The sequence below is a fragment of the Podarcis vaucheri genome (genome assembly GCF_965113315.1).
Source record: "Podarcis vaucheri genome assembly, chromosome: 16".
NCBI lineage: Eukaryota > Metazoa > Chordata > Lepidosauria > Squamata > Lacertidae > Podarcis > Podarcis vaucheri.
In genome coordinates, this window is record NC_138754.1 from 11,128,914 (window position 1) to 11,148,840 (window position 19,927).

General features: G+C 47.1%; 1 protein-coding gene across 2 annotated transcripts in view; it reads left to right on the top strand.

Annotated features, from left to right (window-relative positions):
* CNIH2 (cornichon family AMPA receptor auxiliary protein 2) overlaps positions 1-19,514 on the top strand; it is a 50,010-nt gene extending 30,496 nt beyond the window's left edge. Inside the window, exons 2-7 of one of the 2 annotated variants that reach the window (XR_014214278.1) lie at positions 3,026-3,094; positions 10,831-10,878; positions 14,199-14,311; positions 15,629-15,772; positions 16,889-18,238; positions 19,361-19,514. Coding sequence is in view for 1 of the 2 variants with exons in the window: in XM_082202624.1 (XP_082058750.1) it covers positions 3,026-3,094; positions 10,831-10,878; positions 14,199-14,311; positions 15,629-15,772; positions 16,889-16,916 (402 nt within the window). In the remaining variant the exon portion in view is untranslated. Of the gene's footprint in view, positions 1-3,025; positions 3,095-10,830; positions 10,879-14,198; positions 14,312-15,628; positions 15,773-16,888 lie in introns of both variants that reach the window. The other variant, XM_082202624.1, reaches the window with a different exon arrangement.
* The last annotated feature ends 413 nt before the right edge of the window (positions 19,515-19,927 follow it).

A 19,927-nucleotide genomic window follows, 5' to 3' on the forward strand; every position in this document is an offset into this window, starting at 1 on the left:
GCCACACAATTTCTGTTCTCATCCTAAAGCAAAGTTCTTAACCCGAGGTACTGTTTCTGGGTTAGCGGAGTCTCTAACCTGAAGCGTCTGTAACCTGAAGCGTCTGTAACCTGAGGTACCACTGTAATTTTTAAAAAGCAGGAAAATGGGGAAGAGTGCAGAGTGTAAGGAAGTCTAACAAAGTTCTGGTTTTCTCCTCGATGACTACTTGCATGTTTTTGTTTTAAATATCAAATTCTTCCAGATGTTGCAGAGCTACAGCTCCCATCCAACTAGTGGCCTGGGATGGTGGCGGTTGTGGTTCAGCAACATCTGGAGGGCCAAAGGTTCCTCACACCTGGTGTAGACAAGGCTAAGCGTGATGGACTTTGTAGTTATAAATTCCAATGTTGAGATTCAGGGGAGACCCAACAGCCGCCCCCAAATATCAGCAAGAACTGTCATGTGGAATATGGGGCTCACTGTTCTCCTTCGCTCCAGAGGCCAGGATAGGAACCGGTGACTGGAAATTTGAGAGAAGCAATTTAATGTTATTTATTTTTTAATTAAAAGAATGGTGCTGATAAAAAAAGAGCACAGCTATTTCTCTGTGTAGATAACAATGTGCAAATCACATATGCATCTTACTGATTATTGACGTTTCCCTAAAGGTACATGATGGACTTGAAAATTACAAATGTGCTGTTAATGTGTGGCAATCTACCTGCGGGTTGCATGTTCAAGTGTTGATATTTTTATGAGCTATTCTTAAACATTTTTTAAATTTTCTTTTTTATTGAGTCTCCACCCAGCCCCCAGTTGTGAACAATTGTGCAGAAAAACACAGTCTTTAGAGACAATGGAAGTAATAAATAGAAATTTCCAAAACAACTACAGTGTGCAGTGTGTGATTATGGACGCAGATTTTAACAGGGTGCTTTTTAGATGCGAGATTAACACGGAAGCCTCCACCCTTTGATCTGGCCCTAGCTGATTCATGTGTGCTTCAGAGTTCGCAAATGACTGAGTAGAAACTAATCTGTCTTTGATGAGGGTGGGAAATTGCATTGTTGGACTTTTGGATTTCAAATTTCAATGGCGTCCTGTGTGATACCAAAATTTGGTGCTCCCACACCTCTTGGCTTCCGTTCTACATCACTGCTGCAGCATCCTCTCGCCTCAGCACCCCATGCAGGTGAACAGGTCATGCTCCCCTAAATCTCCCTTTGATCTTTTTCATTCTGGGGACTGGATCCCCCTTCTGGGCCACTTTCCTGGGGCCAAAAGCTAGTGATGGAAAGAGTCAGAGAAAAAGCAGGCAGAGCAACGGAAGCAAATTTCCCCTTTGGCTGATAACAACAATGGCATCATCATCAGCAGCAATAACAACAACAACATTTCTATACCACCCTTCATCCGAGGATCATTGGGCAGTTTACAATATAAAAAGAAAAAATGCACGACATAGTAACAAACAAAAACAGTAACACTGCCCCGCCCCCAGTATAAAAGCCCATAGAATGTTTAAGTAGCCAAAGGTCTGGGAGAAGAGTATGTGTTACGAAGGCGCCAGGTGAGCCTCCCTGGGGAGAACATTCCGCAAGCAGGGAGCCACTGCAGAAAAGGCCCTGTTCTTGTCTTGCCACCCTCTGGATGGACCTCTCGCAGAGGCTAGTTTCTGCACACATGCACACACAGCCCCTTCTGTCCTGCATTCAGGCAAGCGAGAGGCATGATCAGAGTTCAAGGACACATTCCAGCCAGGCAAAGAACACCCGAGGGTGAAAAGCAAGACCGGACAGGGGTTGTGGCCTGGGGAGAGTCCCAAGGGCCTGATAGAAAGGTCTAGAGGGCCACATTTAGGCCACACCCCTGTTCTATGACACAGATGTTAATGTTGCCTTATTAATTAAATATTTATTTAACAAAATTTGCAGCCCGCTTTATCTGTAAACAATAAAAAGTTTAAGCAGTTTGCAAAGAATGTAACATACGTATTAAAACTGTTAATAAAAAAAAGTGATGTTAAAAACATGCTGATTTTTAAAACAATGATAATGTTATGGGCAGTTCAGGTCCATGCACGTTTCTTGCAGCTGAATGTCCAGGTGGCCATTGTGGTTGTTTTTAAAATGTAACATCCAAAATGCATCTATTTGTTATCTACCTTTCTGTATTGCTCAGAAGGCAATGGGCGGTTCACAAGCTCATAAAATTTATTTATTAATGCATTTATTTCACGTGATTTATCTACCACTTGGTTGCAATAAAACTTCAAAGCAGTTTACAAGAAGAATAAAACAATAAAATCATCAGTAAAAAACTTTTGTCTAACACATTCAAATAATAATTTAAGTTAACAATAAACTAAAATCCCGATTTAAAGCACATCAGTTTTCTACCAGTCTGGAGAGGGTTGCCTAAACAAAAATGTTTTAAGCAAGCACTGAATAGAGTGCAGCAAAGGTTGTCAATAGGCTGGGAGTTCCGAAGTTTTGGGTTCTGCCACGCTATAAAAGATTGAATTCTTATCAATGCAGAACAAGTATTATGCAACACCTGGAACAGTGCTAATTCCGCAAAATGCCAGAGCTGAAGAATAAAAATAAATAAAGAGAGTGAAATCTGTGGCAGATAAATGCATCTGGAGAATAAAGCTACTGGCAAGTGCAAAACTGAAAAAAAAGGCACATTTGTTTTATTTTCAAAAGAGAAGGACTGAGCAGGTTCCCAGCCTCCAGATGTGTAACTGGTGGGAGCTGCGTCCTTCCTTCTTTGCTCCATCTCCTCTTTCCACTCGCATTGAAAAACTCCTTTGCGCAAGGAAACAGCAGCAGAAGAAAAGCAGAGCCCTGGATATAAGCGAAGCCATTCAATAAACGACAGGAACGTATCCTTGATTTACATAAACACCTGCGTTGGCGCTTGCTGATGCTACAGTTTGATGTTTGCTTCTCATGGCTTGACAGGTCCTCTCAATAATATCTCTCTCTCTCTCTCTCTCTCTCTCTCTCTCTCTCTCTCTCTCTCCCCCCCCCCCATTTAGATAATTGCCTTTGACGAATTGCACATGGACTTCAAGAACCCAATTGACCAGGGCAACCCAGCCAGGGCAGTAAGTCTATACATGTCGTGTCAGAGGTGTCTCTGTGTCCCATTCGTTCGCCTTTCCCTGCCTCCAGTCCCATCCTTCGGCAGTCTTCCTCTTTCCCTTGTTGTGCAGACCCAGACCTGGTTTACATTCAGAAACCAGCGAAATGCAAGGCATTGTGACGGGCAGGAAGCATCTGCAGGGGAAGCAGGGGACGGTCCCTCTCTAGGAGTGTCCTTTCTCGCATCTCAGTGGTAAAGCTCGGCATTCAGAAGGTCCCAAGCTTACTCGCCGGCCTCTCTACTTCAAATTTATTGTGATTTATTTTCACTTTTTATATCCCACCTTCCCTCCACGGACCTCAGGATGGCGTACTCACTTTCTCTGTGTTATCCTCACAGCCACCTTGTGAGCTTTGTGGTTGAACGGAGGATTTGAACTCAGGTTCTAAGGGACTGAAGAAAAAGGTTGCAATCTGGGGTTTTAAACTGTGGGGGTAGGACAAGACTGTCTTTCATTTGAAGCGACAGATGAAGATTCATGGAGGACCTGGAATATCCTCTGAGGGAAATAAGCGCACACAGAGTACAGAGAGTCACATGGGTTGTCCTGCCCACTTTCCTCACTGGCAATGGCTGCCATTGCCATGTGGCCCCTAGGTGGTTGTCCCCAAGGGGAATCCGGGACTTTTTGCAGTTAGGAAAGTGACAGGGGAAAGTGTTGTGTAATGATTAGAGCACGGGGAGAGACAGTGGTTCGAATCCCCTCTCAATTCATGAAACTCGGCCTAACCCACCTCACAGGGTGGTTGTGAGGACAATAGGGAAAGTGGATAAGAGTCGTGGGAAATAAATGTAAAAAATAAGTAAAAGCAAATCCACTGGAAAGTTTGGGGGTGAGTGGAGGCAGTAGGATAGCCATCTTTGAATATCTGGAGGGCTACCTCATAGAAAGGGAGCAAGCTTGCTTTTCTGCTGCCCCGGAGGTAAAGGTAAATGGACCCATGACCATGTCATGGCAGACTCTGGGGTTGCGGCACTCATCTCGCTTTATTGGCTGAGGGAGCCGGTATACAGCTGATCATGTGGCCAGCATGACTAAGCTGCTTCTGGAGAACCAGAGCAGCGCACGGAAACGCCGTTTACCTTCCCGCCAGAGCAGTACCTATTTATCTACTTGCACTTTGACGTGCTTTCAAGCTGCTAGGTTGGCAGGAGCAGGGACCGAGCAACGGGAGCTCACCCCGTCACGGGGATTCGAACTGCCGACCTTCTGATCGGCAAGCCCTAGGCTCTGTGGTTTAACCCACAGCGCCACCCACATCCCACTACCCCGGAGGGGAGGATTCAACTGCAGGAAAGGAGATTCTGACTAAACGTTAGCAAGAACTTTCTGATGGTATGAGTTCCAAGGCAGTGGAACGGACTCCCCCAGGAAGTGGTGGACTCTCCTTGATTTTAGGTTTCTGAGCAGAGGTTGGACGGCCACCGCCAGGAGTCCTTTAGCTGTGATTTCTGTATTGCAGGGGACTAGACAAATGACCCTTGGGTCCTTTCCCACCTTATAGTTCTATGATTCTTTATCTTGGTGGATGGATAGGAAAGCTGAGATGCCTGGAAAAGGCTCCAGATTCAGGCCCTGGCATCTCCTAGCAGAGCTGGGGGAGACTGGGTATCTGCCATGGATGCTTAAGTTTAGATTTCTGCATTGCGGGGGGTTGGACTAGATTGCCCTCTAGGGTCCCTCCCAACCCTGCAATTCTATGACTCTATGACCTCCTGTCTGAAACGCTCAAATAAATAATAGGAAAGGCCACCGTGAAGCAAAAAATAGCAGCTGTGCAGTTTAAAGCATCATCAAATCTCCTCCTCCCCGCAAGGATATATTTGTTCGATAACCCCCACCCTCCAATCTGGGTCTGTAGGGTGAACTCTCAGAGCAGAGACATTGGACCCTCCGGAGAAGGAGGCAGCGGAGGGGGAAGATGGGGTGGGTGGGTGGTGAGGAAAGAGCTGTTTTTGAAAGCTGGCAGGGCTGTTGTACTGCAATTGGGAGGATAAAAGGTGGCTTTCATCCGCCGCTGAAAGAGCACAAAGGAATGGCAGGAGTCGGGAACATTCAGCCATAGGAAACCCTTTGAAATCCCGCCCTGAAAGTGTCGCTCAGCAGCCTCCCCGCAGAAGCAGGGGGAAGCCACTGCCCCCTCCCCAGCGCTGCGCTGCCTCCCCCGCTCGCGCTGCCGCAGACAGGCTGATGGATGTGCCGGCGCTGTTCATTCAGAGATAAATATCAGATGAGGGAAGATATCAGGAGGTTCTCAGACCAAAGGCCCTTCCAGTCTAGCATCTCGTGTCCCCCAACCAGATGTGGATGGGAGTCGGACAAGCGGGACATTGGCATGGCAGCAACAGATCTGGCTCCATTGGCGCTCTCCATCTAAAGCAGCGTCACACCACTTTAAACAGCCCCAGAGGATTCTGGGAAGTGTTGTTTGTCAAGGGTGCTGAGAGTTGTTAGGAGCAGACGCTTCCTCCCCTCGCAGAGCTACAGTTCCCAGAGTCCCCTGGGAAAAGGGCTTAGTTTTTAAACCACTGTGGAATACAATGGTACCTCAAGTTACATACGCTTCAGGTTACGTACGCTTCAGGTTACAGACTCCGCTAACCCAGAAATAGTACCTCGGGTTAAGAACTTTGCTTCAGGATGAGAACAGAAATCGTGCTCTGGCGGCGTGGCAACAGCAGGAGTCCCCATTAGCTAAAGTGGTGCTTCAGGTTAAGAAGAGTTTCAGGTTAAGAACGGACCTCCGGAACGAATTAAGTACTTAACCCGAGGTACCACTGTATATAGCTCTGTGTGAGGGGAACAGGGGTCTCCTAACTACTCTCAGCAGCTTTAAAAGTCATGTTTCCCCCCAGAGGATGCTGGGAACTGTAGTTCGCGAAGAGTATGGTTAGGAGGCCCCTGTTCCCCTCACAGAGCTACACATTCCACAGTGGTTTGAAAATGAAGCCTTCTTCCCAGGGAACTCTGGGAGTTGTAGCTCTGTGGGGTGAATTGGGCCCTCCCAACAACTCTCAGTGTGCTACAGCTCCCATAATCCTTTGGGGGAAGCCATGATTGTTCAAAGTGTTATGGTGCTTTTTTAAATGTATAGTGCCGGTGGAGGTACAGTGGTGGGAAACTCTTAAAAAAATAAATGAATGAATCTTTCTTCCATGGGAACTCTAGGAAACTTGCCTACTGTACAAAAGTAAACATTATATCCATTGCTTCACCTAATTGCTTTTTGCCTCTGGCCCCGACCACAATTGGCATGTGGCCCCCAGAATGTTGCAGTGCGGCCCATGGGGCTGAAAACCATTCCCCAAGGCTGACTTAACGTTTTCAGAATGGGAGCTTTGCACACTTCAAACTCCTGTGCGTCTCTCTGCGAGGACAGGATAGTACGATGCAAGGATTGTCCTACGAAAGAGGGCGATAGAGTTCTCTATTGTCAGACTCCAGCTCCCATCAGCCCCAGCCATGGGCATAGCCAAGGGAGGGCAGGGGGGCAGCAGTGGTGGAGTTTCATGCTCTGGCACGGGGGGGGGGGGGCAGAGAGCAGGCGGGGGCAGGGCTGGCACGCATCCAGGGGCCGGGGGGGGGCGCTTTCTGGGGGCGGGATCACCTCTCTTCCTCCGCCAGTGGGGGCAGCTGCCCCTCATCAAGTAAAACAATAGAAATACTTAACTAACTGACCAATCACGTCGGTTCTGCCCCCCAACAAAATTCCTGGCTACGCCCATGGCCCCAGCCAGCTTTGTCCAGTGGCCTGGATTGATGGGAGCCGTAGTCCAACAGTACCTGGAAGGCCGCAGCCCCTGCCCCTCCCCATCCCTGGTACAAAGGTTCTGCAGGTCATTTTTGGCCCACGTTTAATTGGCACCGACAGTGGTTCCTAGTAGGCCGGGAGATGGCATTATATAAGTGAAGTCCACTATCCTCTGAGCTATCCACTTCATAGCATAGTTCAAGTCGGTAGACCGTGAGACTCTTCACCTTAGGGTTGTGGGTTCGAGTCCCACATTGGGTGAAAGATTCCTGCATAGCAGAGGGTTGGATTGGATGATCCTCGTGGTCCCTTCCAACTGTACAATTCTATGAAATGGATGTGCAAAGATCAAGGACAGCTTGGTAACAAAAGTGGAAGTTTTCGAACAAGGGAAGGAACTATTAAGTTAGCTCCTGGGCTGTCCCTGATAACTTTCAAACACGAGAGAAAGAGAGAGAGCGCTGGCGCAGTGCCAGGAAGGTGGCACGTCTTCGGGTTGTCCCCTCCCCTCCCCTCCTGCAAGTATAAATAGTTTTGTTTGACCTCAATTTCTCTCCACGTGTCACAGGCACCAGGAGAGGAACTCACAGCGCAGGCCAAGGTTAATCTCCCGTCCCCTGTCCCATATCTCTCTTGGGATTCACCATGTGGCCTAAGGGGAGGGAAATTTTGGCAAGTGGACAAAATGGCCTCATGAGCTAATTTGGACAGGTGGGTGGGGACGGCCAACTGCCAATCATTCCTGACGTCACAATGACACCGGGTTCAGTTTTTGTGCCTCAAGTGACTGTCGGGGCTCGGCAGAACCACTTGCAAGTGGGACACCCAGCCAATATTTTGGGATGGGGGCCACGACCTTCACATGTGAATTACCTGACATTTGGAAGGTACACTGTTTGAGAGTTTGGCTCAGCAAAGCACCCCACAATCACCTGTGGGGCAGGTAAAACAATGGCTCGGCCTAGACAGGGTTTGCTGGTACTGGCAATGAGCTGATTGGTGGCACCTGCAAAACTCTGCGCAAGAGGGCTTTTTGAAAAGGCCTCTGCAAGGCCCGACTATCAGTCTCGGCAGAGCCCCTTTCAAAGCACAAGACGGCAGGAACAGAACTGGCTGGCTAGATCGGAAAAGGGGCTTCAGGCTCCAAGGAGATTGGCAGGGTTCATGGGTCAGCGCCGAAGGGTGTCTCTGCGTGGAGTCACTGCTCTTGACCTCCCAAACGATGCGGGTCAGGATTTGAAGGGCTGCCGCCAGGGCTTACAAAATAATTACCACCAATTAGTTAAAAAATACAATTTTGGGATTAAGGGGCTGCAAACCAGATAAGGACAGAGCGCTGGATAAATGCGATTTTTGAACGGTTCATTATCCCCGTTCGCTGACAGATTTATTCCCCACGCGCCCAGAGGATTACACGGTGTGTTGCGTTTTGAGAAAAGCAACCCGATGGGCTGCCTGTTCACACTTCCGGTTCAGATTGCGGTGCTGGTGCCAGGATTCGGCCTCTGAGGGTCAGCAGCCTTGTCAGATTCCTATGTAGCATGGAGAACTTTGCATCTTTCGCTCTGGCAGTGGCAAGGAATAAATAGCTGGATCCGACTCTCTTCTTCTTTTTTTATTTTAAAAATGCCTGCTTTGGTTTGAAAAAAAATATTTTGTGCATGTTGGTTAGCCCCCCCCCCTAGTTGCTTTAGGGCTTCTTGTATAGTGGTACCTCGGGTTAATAACTTAATTCGCTCTGGAGGTCCGTTCTTAACCTGAAACTGTTCTTAACCTGAGGTACCACTTTAGCTAATGGGGCATCCCACTGCCACTGCATCCTGTTCTCTTCCTGAAGCAAAGTTCTTAACCTGAGGTACTATTTCTGGGTTAGCGGAGTCTGTAACCTGAAGCGCCTGTAACCTGAGGTACCACTTTAGCTAATGGGGCCTCCTGCTGCCACCGTGCCGCTGCTGCGCAATTTCTGTTCTCATCCTGACTCAAAGTTCCTAACCTGAGGTAATATTTCTGGGTTAGCGGAGTCTGTAACCTGAAGCGTCTGTAACCCGAGGTACCACTGTATTTAGAAAGTGAAAAGGATAGTTGTATGTTGTTCTAAATTCCTTTGGGAGTGAAGGCAGCAAAAAAATATAATCCCTGTGGTCAGAGTGTCAGACTAGGACCTGGGAGACCAGGGTTCAGAGTCCCACGTGGCCATGAAGCTCATGGGATCACCTTGGCAGCCTAGCATACCTTAGAGGGCTGTTGTGGGGATTAAATGAGGAGGAAGAGACCCACGTAACCCTCTTTGAGATCCTTGGAGAAAAAAGGTGGGATATAAGTGTGTGTGTACAGTGGTACCTCAGGTTAAGAACTTAATTCGTTCTGGAGGTCTGTTCTTAACATGAAACTGTTCTTAACCTGAGGTACCACTTTAGCTAATGGGGTCTCCTGCTGCCACCACGCTGCCGGAGCACAATTTCTGTTCTCATCCTGAAGCAAAGTTCTTAACTCAAGGTACTACTTCTGGGTTAGCAGAGTCTGTAACCTGAAGCGTCTGTAACCCGAGGTACCACTGTATATATATATCCCCTACTCTCAGTAGACCTAGCGATAGGAGTCTACTCTGAGTAAGACCAACATATATATTATATATATATATATATATATATATAAAATGTCACTTTTTACACCCCCGCCATGAACTCTAGGCAACTTGTGGAAAACAAAGATAAAGAATAGATAAAAAGGAAGGATAAAACCACCCTAAAATGCTCATATTAAAAGTATTCCTGGAGATGCCAGGGATTGAACCTGCAACCTTCTGCATGTGAGGCAGAAGCTGTGGCGCTGAGTTATGGCCCACCCCCTAAAAATAGAGGAAGATTCCCCTTCTCATGGTTCTAGATGGGCTGGTTTAAAAAAGGAGCCCAGGAAGCTGTGTTATACTGGGTCAGACCACTGGTCCTTCTAATTCAGTTTTGTTGACACTGACTGGCAGCCTCCTGACTTGGAGAGTTCCATGCGTTGAACCCGGGGCCTTCTGCAGGCAAAGCCACTCCCCACATCAGAAGGCTTTTGCAGGGCAATCTTAGCAGAAGCACAAAAACATTTAGGGGGGTGGGAAGACCAAAGGAATGGGGAACAGGAAATGACCCAAGGCCCAATAAGGACTCATCACCAGGGCTCACTGGGTGTGGAATGCTGACTGTTGGGGGGTGGGAATGGAAATGGAGGAGGAACGGAATGGAGTATCCAGGAAACGGTTAGCTGGCACCCACAATAGGAGGACTTTGCGCTGCAACATTCTGTTGCTGTTCGACCCCCCCCCTCCAACCTCTCCCTATACCAGGGGTCTGCAACCTTTAAGACAAAAAGAGCCACTTGGACCCATTTCCGAAGGAAAAAAAACTGGGAGCCGCAAAACTAGTCATTATAAAAATAACTTTTTTATTATTTCTTTGTTTGACCCCTCAGAATTACTCCTCCTCATAGAAATAAACGTTAAATTAACAAGTTACCTCTTTGTGTGTGTGTGTTCTTCACTCCCCTTCAAAACAGTGACCAGCGTACATGCCCCCTTTCAATGCAGTGACCAGCGTACATGCCCCTTACAATGTAGTGGGCGGGCGGGACTAATGCACGCACCGCCCCCATGCGACGTCACAGCCAGTACAGCGCCCGCCAAAGTGGGGAGTGTTGGGGCACACAATGCGCCTCCTCCCCTTGCTAGTATCCGCCCCGGAGCCGCGGCAAAGGTGTAAAAGAGCCACGTGCGGCTCCGGAGCCGCGGGTTGCAGACCCCTGCCCTATACAAATCCTTACAGAGATATTTAATGTTCTCTGGTTACATCCCTGAGGATCCATCGACTCTCCCCCTATCCTCCCCCTCCTCCCTCCATCTTACCCAGTTGCTCCCCTAGCAGTTTGACTAGTGTTTATTTCATTTTTTTATTTCTGTACTTAGAGAGAGAGGTTGAAAAACATTGAACGCATCTGTTGCCTCTTGAGAAAGGTGAGTGCCTTTTTGCCTCTTTGTCTGCTGGTATCTTTCACCCTCATTTAACCTTTTCCCTTTGAGAACCCTATGACACTCTCATCTCCCTGATGGGCAAACCTGTCAATTCCAGTTCCCCTTGGTTTCTCATCTTTCTGATGTTAAGGTCAGTCCTCCACATCAGTTTGTGATTCCCGCCCCCTCCCCCAAATTTCATGAAAATTCATCAGCAGTTTAGTGCAATTTTTCTTCTAATACACACATTTTTCTGTCCCATTTTGCTCAATATATCTATGCCCTTGCAAGCAGTTCTCCCTAAAACAGCCCATTTTTCTACGTTAGTTTCATTAATATATGCATTTATATGCACATGTTTTTTGCACTTTTGCCTACTATAAATGTTTTTGCAAAGCATGTTTTCCATAATGTTTGTATTTCCCCAGATATAATGCATTTTGTATGCTATTTTCATGTACACACACACACACACACACACACCTCATTTTCAGCACCCCTTAAGGTAAAGGTAAAGGTACCTCTGACCATTAGGTCCAGTCGTGACCGACTCTGGGGTTGCGGCGCTTATTTCGCTTTATTGGCCAAGGGAGCCGGCGTACAGCTTCTGGGTCATGTGGCTAGCAGGACTAAGCTGCTTCTGGCGAACCAGAGCAGCGCATGGAAACACCGTTTACCTTCCCGCCGGAGCGGTACCTATTTATCTACTTGCACTTTGACGTGTTTTCGAACTGCTAGGCCGGCAGGAGCAGGGACCGAGCAACGGGAGCTCACTCCGTTGTGGGGATTCAAACTGCCGACCTTCTGATCAGCAAGTCCTAGGCTCTGTGGTTTAACCCACAGCGCCACCCGTGTCCCTTCGGCACCCCTTACCTTACCCTATAAAAAGCATTATTCAGACTAGCAGTTTGCATGACCCACTAAGGAAGATAACAACACAATAAAATCCAAAACAATAACAATTAATTGCACAGCTATTCAAAATGTGATTAAAACTCTTTAGTTTAATTAATTCAACAAAATGGATGGGCTGGATTCAGTGATAACCAGCTTTCCAAAGTCATTCACACCTCCAGTGCCCCTCTGCCACCCCCTTGCCTCTGAGCACCCTCCCCCAAGTAATCCCACCGCCTGCCAGAGGGCGCCACTGCCCAATTTGGGAACCACTGTTGGCATTTTTCTACACATTGTTAAGAGAAATTCATGGCAGACCTTGGAGAGGTGCAAATTTCTAAGGCTGTGTTTTGGGCCACAAAATATTGGGAAGTATTAATTAGTGCAATTCAACTTTAAATGCAAACAGAGTCAAATTCCTACCCCCACCCCCGTCACACTCTGGGATGATCCTCCAAAGCATCTTTAACTCTAGCACCCAAGGGAGCCATAACAGATGATCCAGAAACTCCAGCGGGTGCAGAATGCTGCGGTGAGAATCCTTATGGGGTCCTCACTGCGGGATCGCATTCACCGGGTGCTATACCAGCTCCACTGGCTCCCGGTGGAGTACAGGATCAGGTTCAAGGTGCTGGTTTTAACTTTTAAAGCCCTGTACAGCTTAGGACCTGCGTACCTACGGGACCGCCTCTCCTGGTATGTCCCACGGAGGACCTTACGGTCTTCAAATAAAAACATCTTGGAGATCTTGGGCCACAGGGAGGTTAGGCTGGCCTCAACCAGAGCAAGGGCTTTTTCGGCTGTGGCTCTGATCTGGTGGAACGCTCTGTCACAAGAGACTCGGGCCCTGCGGGACTTGACATCTTTCCCCGGGGCCTGCAAAACAGAGTTGTTCCACCAGGCCTTTGGCCAGGGCACAGCCTGACCCCCTCCTTTGGCAATCCTCACAGAACTCTAGCCAAATGGTTGCCATTAATTTGATTTGAGCTGATTTTATAATGAACTGATTTTAGAATGTTGCATTATTTTTTTACTGTTGTTAGCCGCTCTGAGCCCGGCTTCGGCTGGGGAGGGCGGGATATAAATAAAATTTTGTTATTATTATTATTATTAATTGCTCCCACTTTACCATTCTCCCCCCTCTTTCTGATGTTCTTGATGTGCATTCTGCTGTTTACATATCCAAAACCGGGATAGCTCAGTCAGTAGAGCACGGGACTCCTGATCAAAGGGTTGTGGGTTTGAGACAAACACTGGGCAGAAGATTCATTCATTGCACGGCATCCTCGTATGTGACCCTCGTGGTCCCAGCTCTACAGTTCTGTGACTCTGTGAAAACCGCCCCACCCATGCAACAAGGGGGTTATCAGCAGACATGTGGGAAGAAGCTGGAGCTTTGCAGGATTACAAAAAAAAGTTAGGAAGAATACTCTAAAGGGGTGGTGAGCCCCCCAAAACTGTCCAGTGAGGACTGAGTATATTCAGTGGCTACAGAATGCTGACTGATGGGGGGCAGGTGGAAAAGAAAAAAGACATGGAAGGAGAATAGAATGTAGTGACTAGGGAATCTAGAATAGGGAGGGCAGTTCTCACTTGTCAAGCCCAAGGGCACACCTACACCCATTTAAAGCACTGTGATACCACATAATAATAATAATAATAATAATAATAATAATAATAATAATAATAATAATTGTTATTTTATTATTTATACTCCGCCCATCTGGCTGGATTTCCCCAGCCGCTCTAGGCAGCTTCCAACAGAATATTAAAATACAATAACCTATTAAACATTAAAAGGCTCCCTAAACAGGGCTGCCTTCAGATGTCTTCTAGAAGTCTGGTAGTCTCTTTGACATCTGGTGGGAGTGCATTCTACAGGGCGGGTGCCACTACTAAGAAGGCCCTTTGCCTGGTTCCCTGTAACTTGGCTTCTCACAGTGAGGGAACCGCCAGAAGGCCCTTGGTGCTGGACCTCAGTGTCTGGGCAGAATGATGATGGTGGAGATGCTCCTTTAAGAGTCATGCCCTCCCCACAAAGAACCCTGGGCACTGTTGCTTGTTAAGGCTGCTGAGAGTTGTTAGGACACCCTTCCTAGAGCTACATTTCCCATAGCGGTTTAACAACCCACCCATCTTTCCAGAAGAGCTGTAGCAAAAGAAGGGTGACCGGGTGCCCTACTTTCCAGTTCTATGTTCGAAGGACTTCTCTGCTTGCAGGTCCTTAGGCTCTAAATCTGGTGGGCAGGGTGGGGGGAATTGGCCCACAGGCTCGGGAAGATGGGAGTTGTAGTCCCAACAACATTTGTGGGACACCAGGTTTTGGGGGAGGCTGTTTTTAATAGGTTCTTTTATCTGCTGTGTGTCGCACTGAGTGCAACATGTGCCCAAAATAGCCTCCCTTTTTGACCAGAGGGTTTCTCTTGCAGCTCGTCGTTCCCGAATATTCCATCCATGGCCTTTTCTGCCTGATGTTTCTCTGTGCAGCTGAATGGGTGACTTTGGGACTTAATATCCCGCTGCTTTTCTACCACTTGTGGAGGTGAGGCTGAACACCAACACGGCCTAAGCACACCCCAGTGCTTCCATGCTGCAGTTCACGACAGGGAGATTGTAGCCTTCCACATGTTGTCGAACTGCAACTCCCTCCAGCCCTCGCCGTTGGACATCATGGCTGGGGGAGGCGGGAATTGGAGGCCGGCAATATCTGGAGGTTCGTCGTCCCTGGTTTACAGCACTGGGAAGTAGTTTAACACCAGAATCAATTTCTACAGCTGCCAGGAAGACACTCAAATCTTTCACTTCTGTTTTCAATTAACCACAGTTTAGTGTTACTGTACATCCAAACCGTAAACTGTGGTTATTTTTTTTAACTTAGACTTGTTTGAAACAAGCCAGCTTCAGAGATCATAATTTGAATCTGGCTTATTTCAAGCAAACCACAGCCACGGTTTTGGCAGTTTCAGACAACACAAGATGAATTGCAATTAATTACAAATGGAAACTGTAGCCGATATATAACTTACGTTAAAAGAAAGGAAAGTTGGCTTATTCATTTTTTGAAATATAGCACCTGGATTCCAGGATTTATTGTGTTGGGTGCTGAACTGAAGTTTGGATGAAATTAAAAACAAAAATACACACACACATATACCATAAAACCTGACACAGGTTTTTAAATTGTGTTAGCTGTGAAACTTGACCTGTTTGCAAAACATAAATAAATAGCTTTAGGGGATCATCTCATTCCCTGCACTGGGACAAACCTGTAAGGATAGTTAGATTATAGTCTATTTCTGTACATCTCTGTAGGTTTGAAGTTGCAGCCCAGGAAATTGATGCTTATAGAAACTTGTGCAGGAGGGAGGATGCAGGAAGCAGGAGGGGAAGGAAGATTGCCCTTTGCCAGCAGAAATGAAATATTTAAATTGTATCATTAGACCATACCTGCGCCATGTTTCTGGGTCTGAGAAAACAGGAAGCTGACATATACCCAGACTATTAATCCCCCTAACTCACAATTATCTACTTTGGGCCCCTCCAAGTTGTTGGACTCCAACTTCCATCAGCTCCAGCCAGCATGGCCAACAGTTGAGAATCCCACAAGGTGACAGGTTTCCCACCCCTAGCCTTGGAGGAAAGGCAGGGTTAATTGTAGTAATAAATAATGCCTAACTGATCAGGGAACACCATTTTTGCATATGTCTTATCAAGAGGTTTTCAATAAATGAATCTAAGCAATGAATTGGCTCAAATGTAGCAGATCTTCTTTAAGACAACCACCACCTCCACGAGATGGAAATTTAGGGAAGAGATTGGACATTTTCACTCACCTCTTTCCTCCCCACCTGCCCTCCAGGTACTTCCACCGCCCAGCAGATGGCTCAGAAGTGATGTACGACGCCGTCTCCATCATGAATGCCGATATCTTAAACTACTGTCAGAAAGAATCGTGGTGCAAACTGGCCTTTTACCTGGTGTCATTCTTCTATTACCTGTACAGGTGAGCTTCGTGTGGTCAGCTCTGATTTTTGAGAGAAGTTGACGGGGGGGGGGGTTGCTGCAGACTCACTATGCACAGTAACAATCTGCTGTATAGAGGATCTTTAGGGCACAATCTTTGCCCGGGGCTGCAGATTTAACTGGGCTTTAGTAAAGGCAATCCTGTCTCTCCATTTCTGTGCAAATCCTTAAAATGAGAAGGTAGCACCAAAGGAGTTCTTATACAATGCTGCTATTTTAGAAATGGATGTTGCTGCTCTGTCCATTTGAAGGGATACATCAGATAATCGCTGCTTCAAAAGCCTTTTCCACAAGCTCCACCCCAGCTTTTAACTTACAGTTCAGAAAAGCCTAATTTTCCCACTGGGGATGAAATAAACTGCTTCCAAGGTCCGCAGCTACCTGAAGAGGACAACACGGCTACTAAAAATAATTTTTAGGCAGAAATCTCATATTATTTTTATGTCACTGTAAGCATTGTCATTGTTACTGGTTCAGCTGTGTATAAGAAGTAGTCCAGTGTAGAACAAATACAGTTTTTAAAAATTGATTTCTAGTATTTATGGACCACTTTTCACCATAAATAGTCTCAAAGCAGTTTACAGATGAATCAATAAAATAACGCACCAGACGTCTGGAACCCGTGACCCTCCAAATGTTGTTACTAAATGGGAAAGGGTCGAGGTAGCTCCATGCTCCTTAATAAATCCTTTTTTTAAAAAAATCATTTTTATTGATTTTCCAATAAAAAACATCCAATTAAATATCCAATCATAATACTTCAATTAAATAATAAAAAACTAAAATAAAAAAGATCAATTTATAGTCCAAATGGTATTTATTAATTTCTTGGGGCTCCCCACAGTCTGGATCTCTGGAGCATATCTCCACACCTTAGTCCTGCTTCGCCTTCTTCTATCCATATTTTCCACATCTCGATATTAACGCTTGGTAATTTTTGCTCCTTATTAATCCCAATGTGTAGATGGTTTCTTAGCTACTATTATTATGAGGTTGGTGGGGGGGGGGACACCTGTGATCCTTGCTGTCTTCGTCCTGACTTTGGTGACGGCTTCTTCTCTTCCTTCCTTTCTTGCTCCACGTTCCTGCTTTCCAGTATGGTTTATACGCTGGTGAGTTTCTAACAGACACCCTTTGCAGGGTGGGGGACGCCCACCTCACCTGGACTACGAAGTTAACGTGCCAAGACTGTGTGGCGGGGTGGGACGGACCCATGCCAGGCCCGAGGGCCCCCCACCCCACTCCCATGTCCGAAGCCAATTCACGCTGCAAGACTGTCCTTTTCCTGGCTGCCTTGGACAATGATACTCTGCTGCCTCATACCAGATAGGGGGGCCTGCCGTACCACCACCACCACCACCACCAAACCCCCCAGCCCCAGAAATAACGACCGCCGGCTCTATATTTTGGAAAAGGAAGCTGGAGCCGGCCTCTCCGCTGATGGACCTCCCCGTTGCAAGGAGCTCATTGAGGGAGGGCCGCAGCCGGAATGGAGTTTTCGGTTGAGGGCTCCAGACTGTATTGGGGTGCAGGGCACTATGTGTAAAGCAGAACTAGGGTCTCTCTCCAGCTTCATTTATCTCCAGCTCTCGCTGGACAGGGAACCTTTTGTGTGTATGTGTGTGTTCTTCTACTGCTTTGGGATATTTATATATTAAAAAAAAATAAATCTGGGGAGAAGGTGTGTGTGTGGTTCACCCCACTCCCCAACTTCTTTTCCACGGCCCCAGCTCCTGGGGAGGTGTTCCTCGAGATATAGTTGAATGTCGCGTCCCCCCGCCTTATTTTTTTTGGTAGGTTTGGTGACGGTAACAACTTCTCCACAGTGGAAGGAAGGAGGAGGGCTGGAGAGGCGAGGGAAAGCCTCAGCAAAACCGCGGTGGCAAGGTTGGGCGGCCATTTTGTCACCCTTGCTAGCGGAGGAGATTCGGGGAGGGGGTTCGGAGGGGGAAGCCCCCCTCCCCAATTCTTCTGCTTTTGTTTCCCCTCCTCTTGCTCCAACAAGAGCAATCAGTCTGCTATGGGAAGCGGTTATTCAGCAAGCGCAGTTTCCCTTTTCTTCTCCTTTATTTCCTTCTGAATTGAACTGCTGAATGTTGTCAGATGGGGAAGGGATGCTGTGACTGGAAGTCGTGGAGGCACTCTGTTGTCATGGCAACTCGCGGGCCTGTCTTCCCCGCTGGCGCTTTTCCTTTTTGGTACAACTCCTGGCTTTTCTGGGAGGGGAGTGAGAGGCCTCCCTTTCATGGGAGGCGGACCCTGGTTTTGTTTTTATTTTTTGGTAGGGCCAGAAATCACTCCCTGCCTGAAACGCTTGAGCTTCTGCAAGCCAGTGTTGACAATACTGAGCTAGATGGATGGTGGTCTGATTCAGTCTAAGGCAGCGTCTTTTTTAAAACCAGGCCTTTCCATGAGGACTGGAATCTTCCTTTATTTTAGGGGATAGGTCCCAAAACTCACATATCCCACAAGTGTCCTGGGAAAAGCCGAGAAAGTGGCGGCCATTTCGGTTGGCGTGATTTTGCGACACAGTTTCTCCCCTGAAAAAGTGTGGAACCGCAGTGCGAAATATGTGCAAGATCACAGCAACCCCAATGGCTGCCATGTTCTCGTGATTAAAAAAAATGGTGGCATCCTGGATTTTGACTTCATGGTGCTGGAGGGTATGAACTCAGTGGCATAACATCTGCCTTGCATCCAGAAGGTTCTGCCACCACTTGCCCCTAAAGGCAGTTGTTGATAAATCCAAAATAAGAACCTATATAAGAAAAAAATAGACCTGCTGGGCCAGACCCCATGTTCTTCTTAATCCAGCATCCCAAAAAGTGGCTAGCCAGATGCTTTATGGGAAGCAGGGCTAGAAAGGAAAGGGCCTTCTCATGTTGCTTGCCCTCAGTTTATGCTAACTGCTCCTGAACATGGAGGCTCCATTACCTATCCTAGCTGACAGCTGTTGATAGACTTATACCCCCACCCCCTTCAAGAATGTGCCTCGTCCTTTTCTAAAAGCCATCGGAAGAGAAAGCCCACATGAGCCAGGAAGGACCATAACTCAGTGGGAGAGCATCTGCTTTGCATGCAGAAAGTCTCAGGTTCGAGTCCTGGCAGCTCCAGGTAGGGCCCCTGTCAGAGGCAGCTGCTGCCAGTCAGTGTGGACAACACTAAGCTAAGATGAACCCATGGTCCGGCTTCCTCTGTTCCTAAAGGCCCTCACTGTGTCTTGAATTGAAAATCAATTCGGCATTTTTTAAAACAAGCCTTTTGAATGTTTGTTTTTGTTGATTGTGCTTAAGAGTCCACTTTGCAATAAAAACGGCTTACAGACAGTAAAATCCACATCCAAAACTTAACTGATCCACATAAGGGACACTGCAGTAAAATCAGATAAGTGGCTGGGTACAAATAATAAAATTATTGTTATTGTTATGATGCTGATGATTATTAGGAGTCGGTTTAAAAGAAGTGTAATTAAATGAAAAATATAAACAGTAAGCAGCAGAGAAAAACCAGCCCAGTAGTCCTCAGCACTTATTTAAGTGAAAAAGGGGGGCGGGCTGCCTATTGATAGGGCCAAAACTCACATATCCCACAAGTGTCCCGGGGAAAACTGGGACATCCAGTTTTTTAATCTGGAGAAAGTGGCAGCCGGTTTGGTTGGCGCGATTTTGCGACACAATTTCTCCCCCGAAAAAGAGTGAAATGTGTGCAAGATCAATGATATCCAGATACAGTGGTGCCTCGCAAGACGAAAAGAATCCGTTCCGCGAGTCTCTTCGTCTTGCAGTTTTTTCGTCTTGCGAAGCAAGCCTATTAGCGGCTTAGCGGCTTAGTGCTATTAGCGGCTTAGCAGGCTTAGCGGATCAGCTGAGAAGCGGCTTAGCGGATCAGCTGATAAGCGGCTTAGCAGCTTGGGAAAAAGGGGGGGAGGAAAAAAACCCTGCAGGAACTCGCAAGACATTTTTGTCTTGCGAAGCAAGCCCATAGGAAATTTGTTTTGCGAAGCACCTCCAAAATGGTAAAACCCTTTCGTCTAGCGGGTTTTCCGTCTTGCGAGGCATTCGTCTTGCGGGGCACCACTGTATTATTTTTTGTAAAATATCTAAAACTTTTAATGAATAATCATTTAAACCAGGCT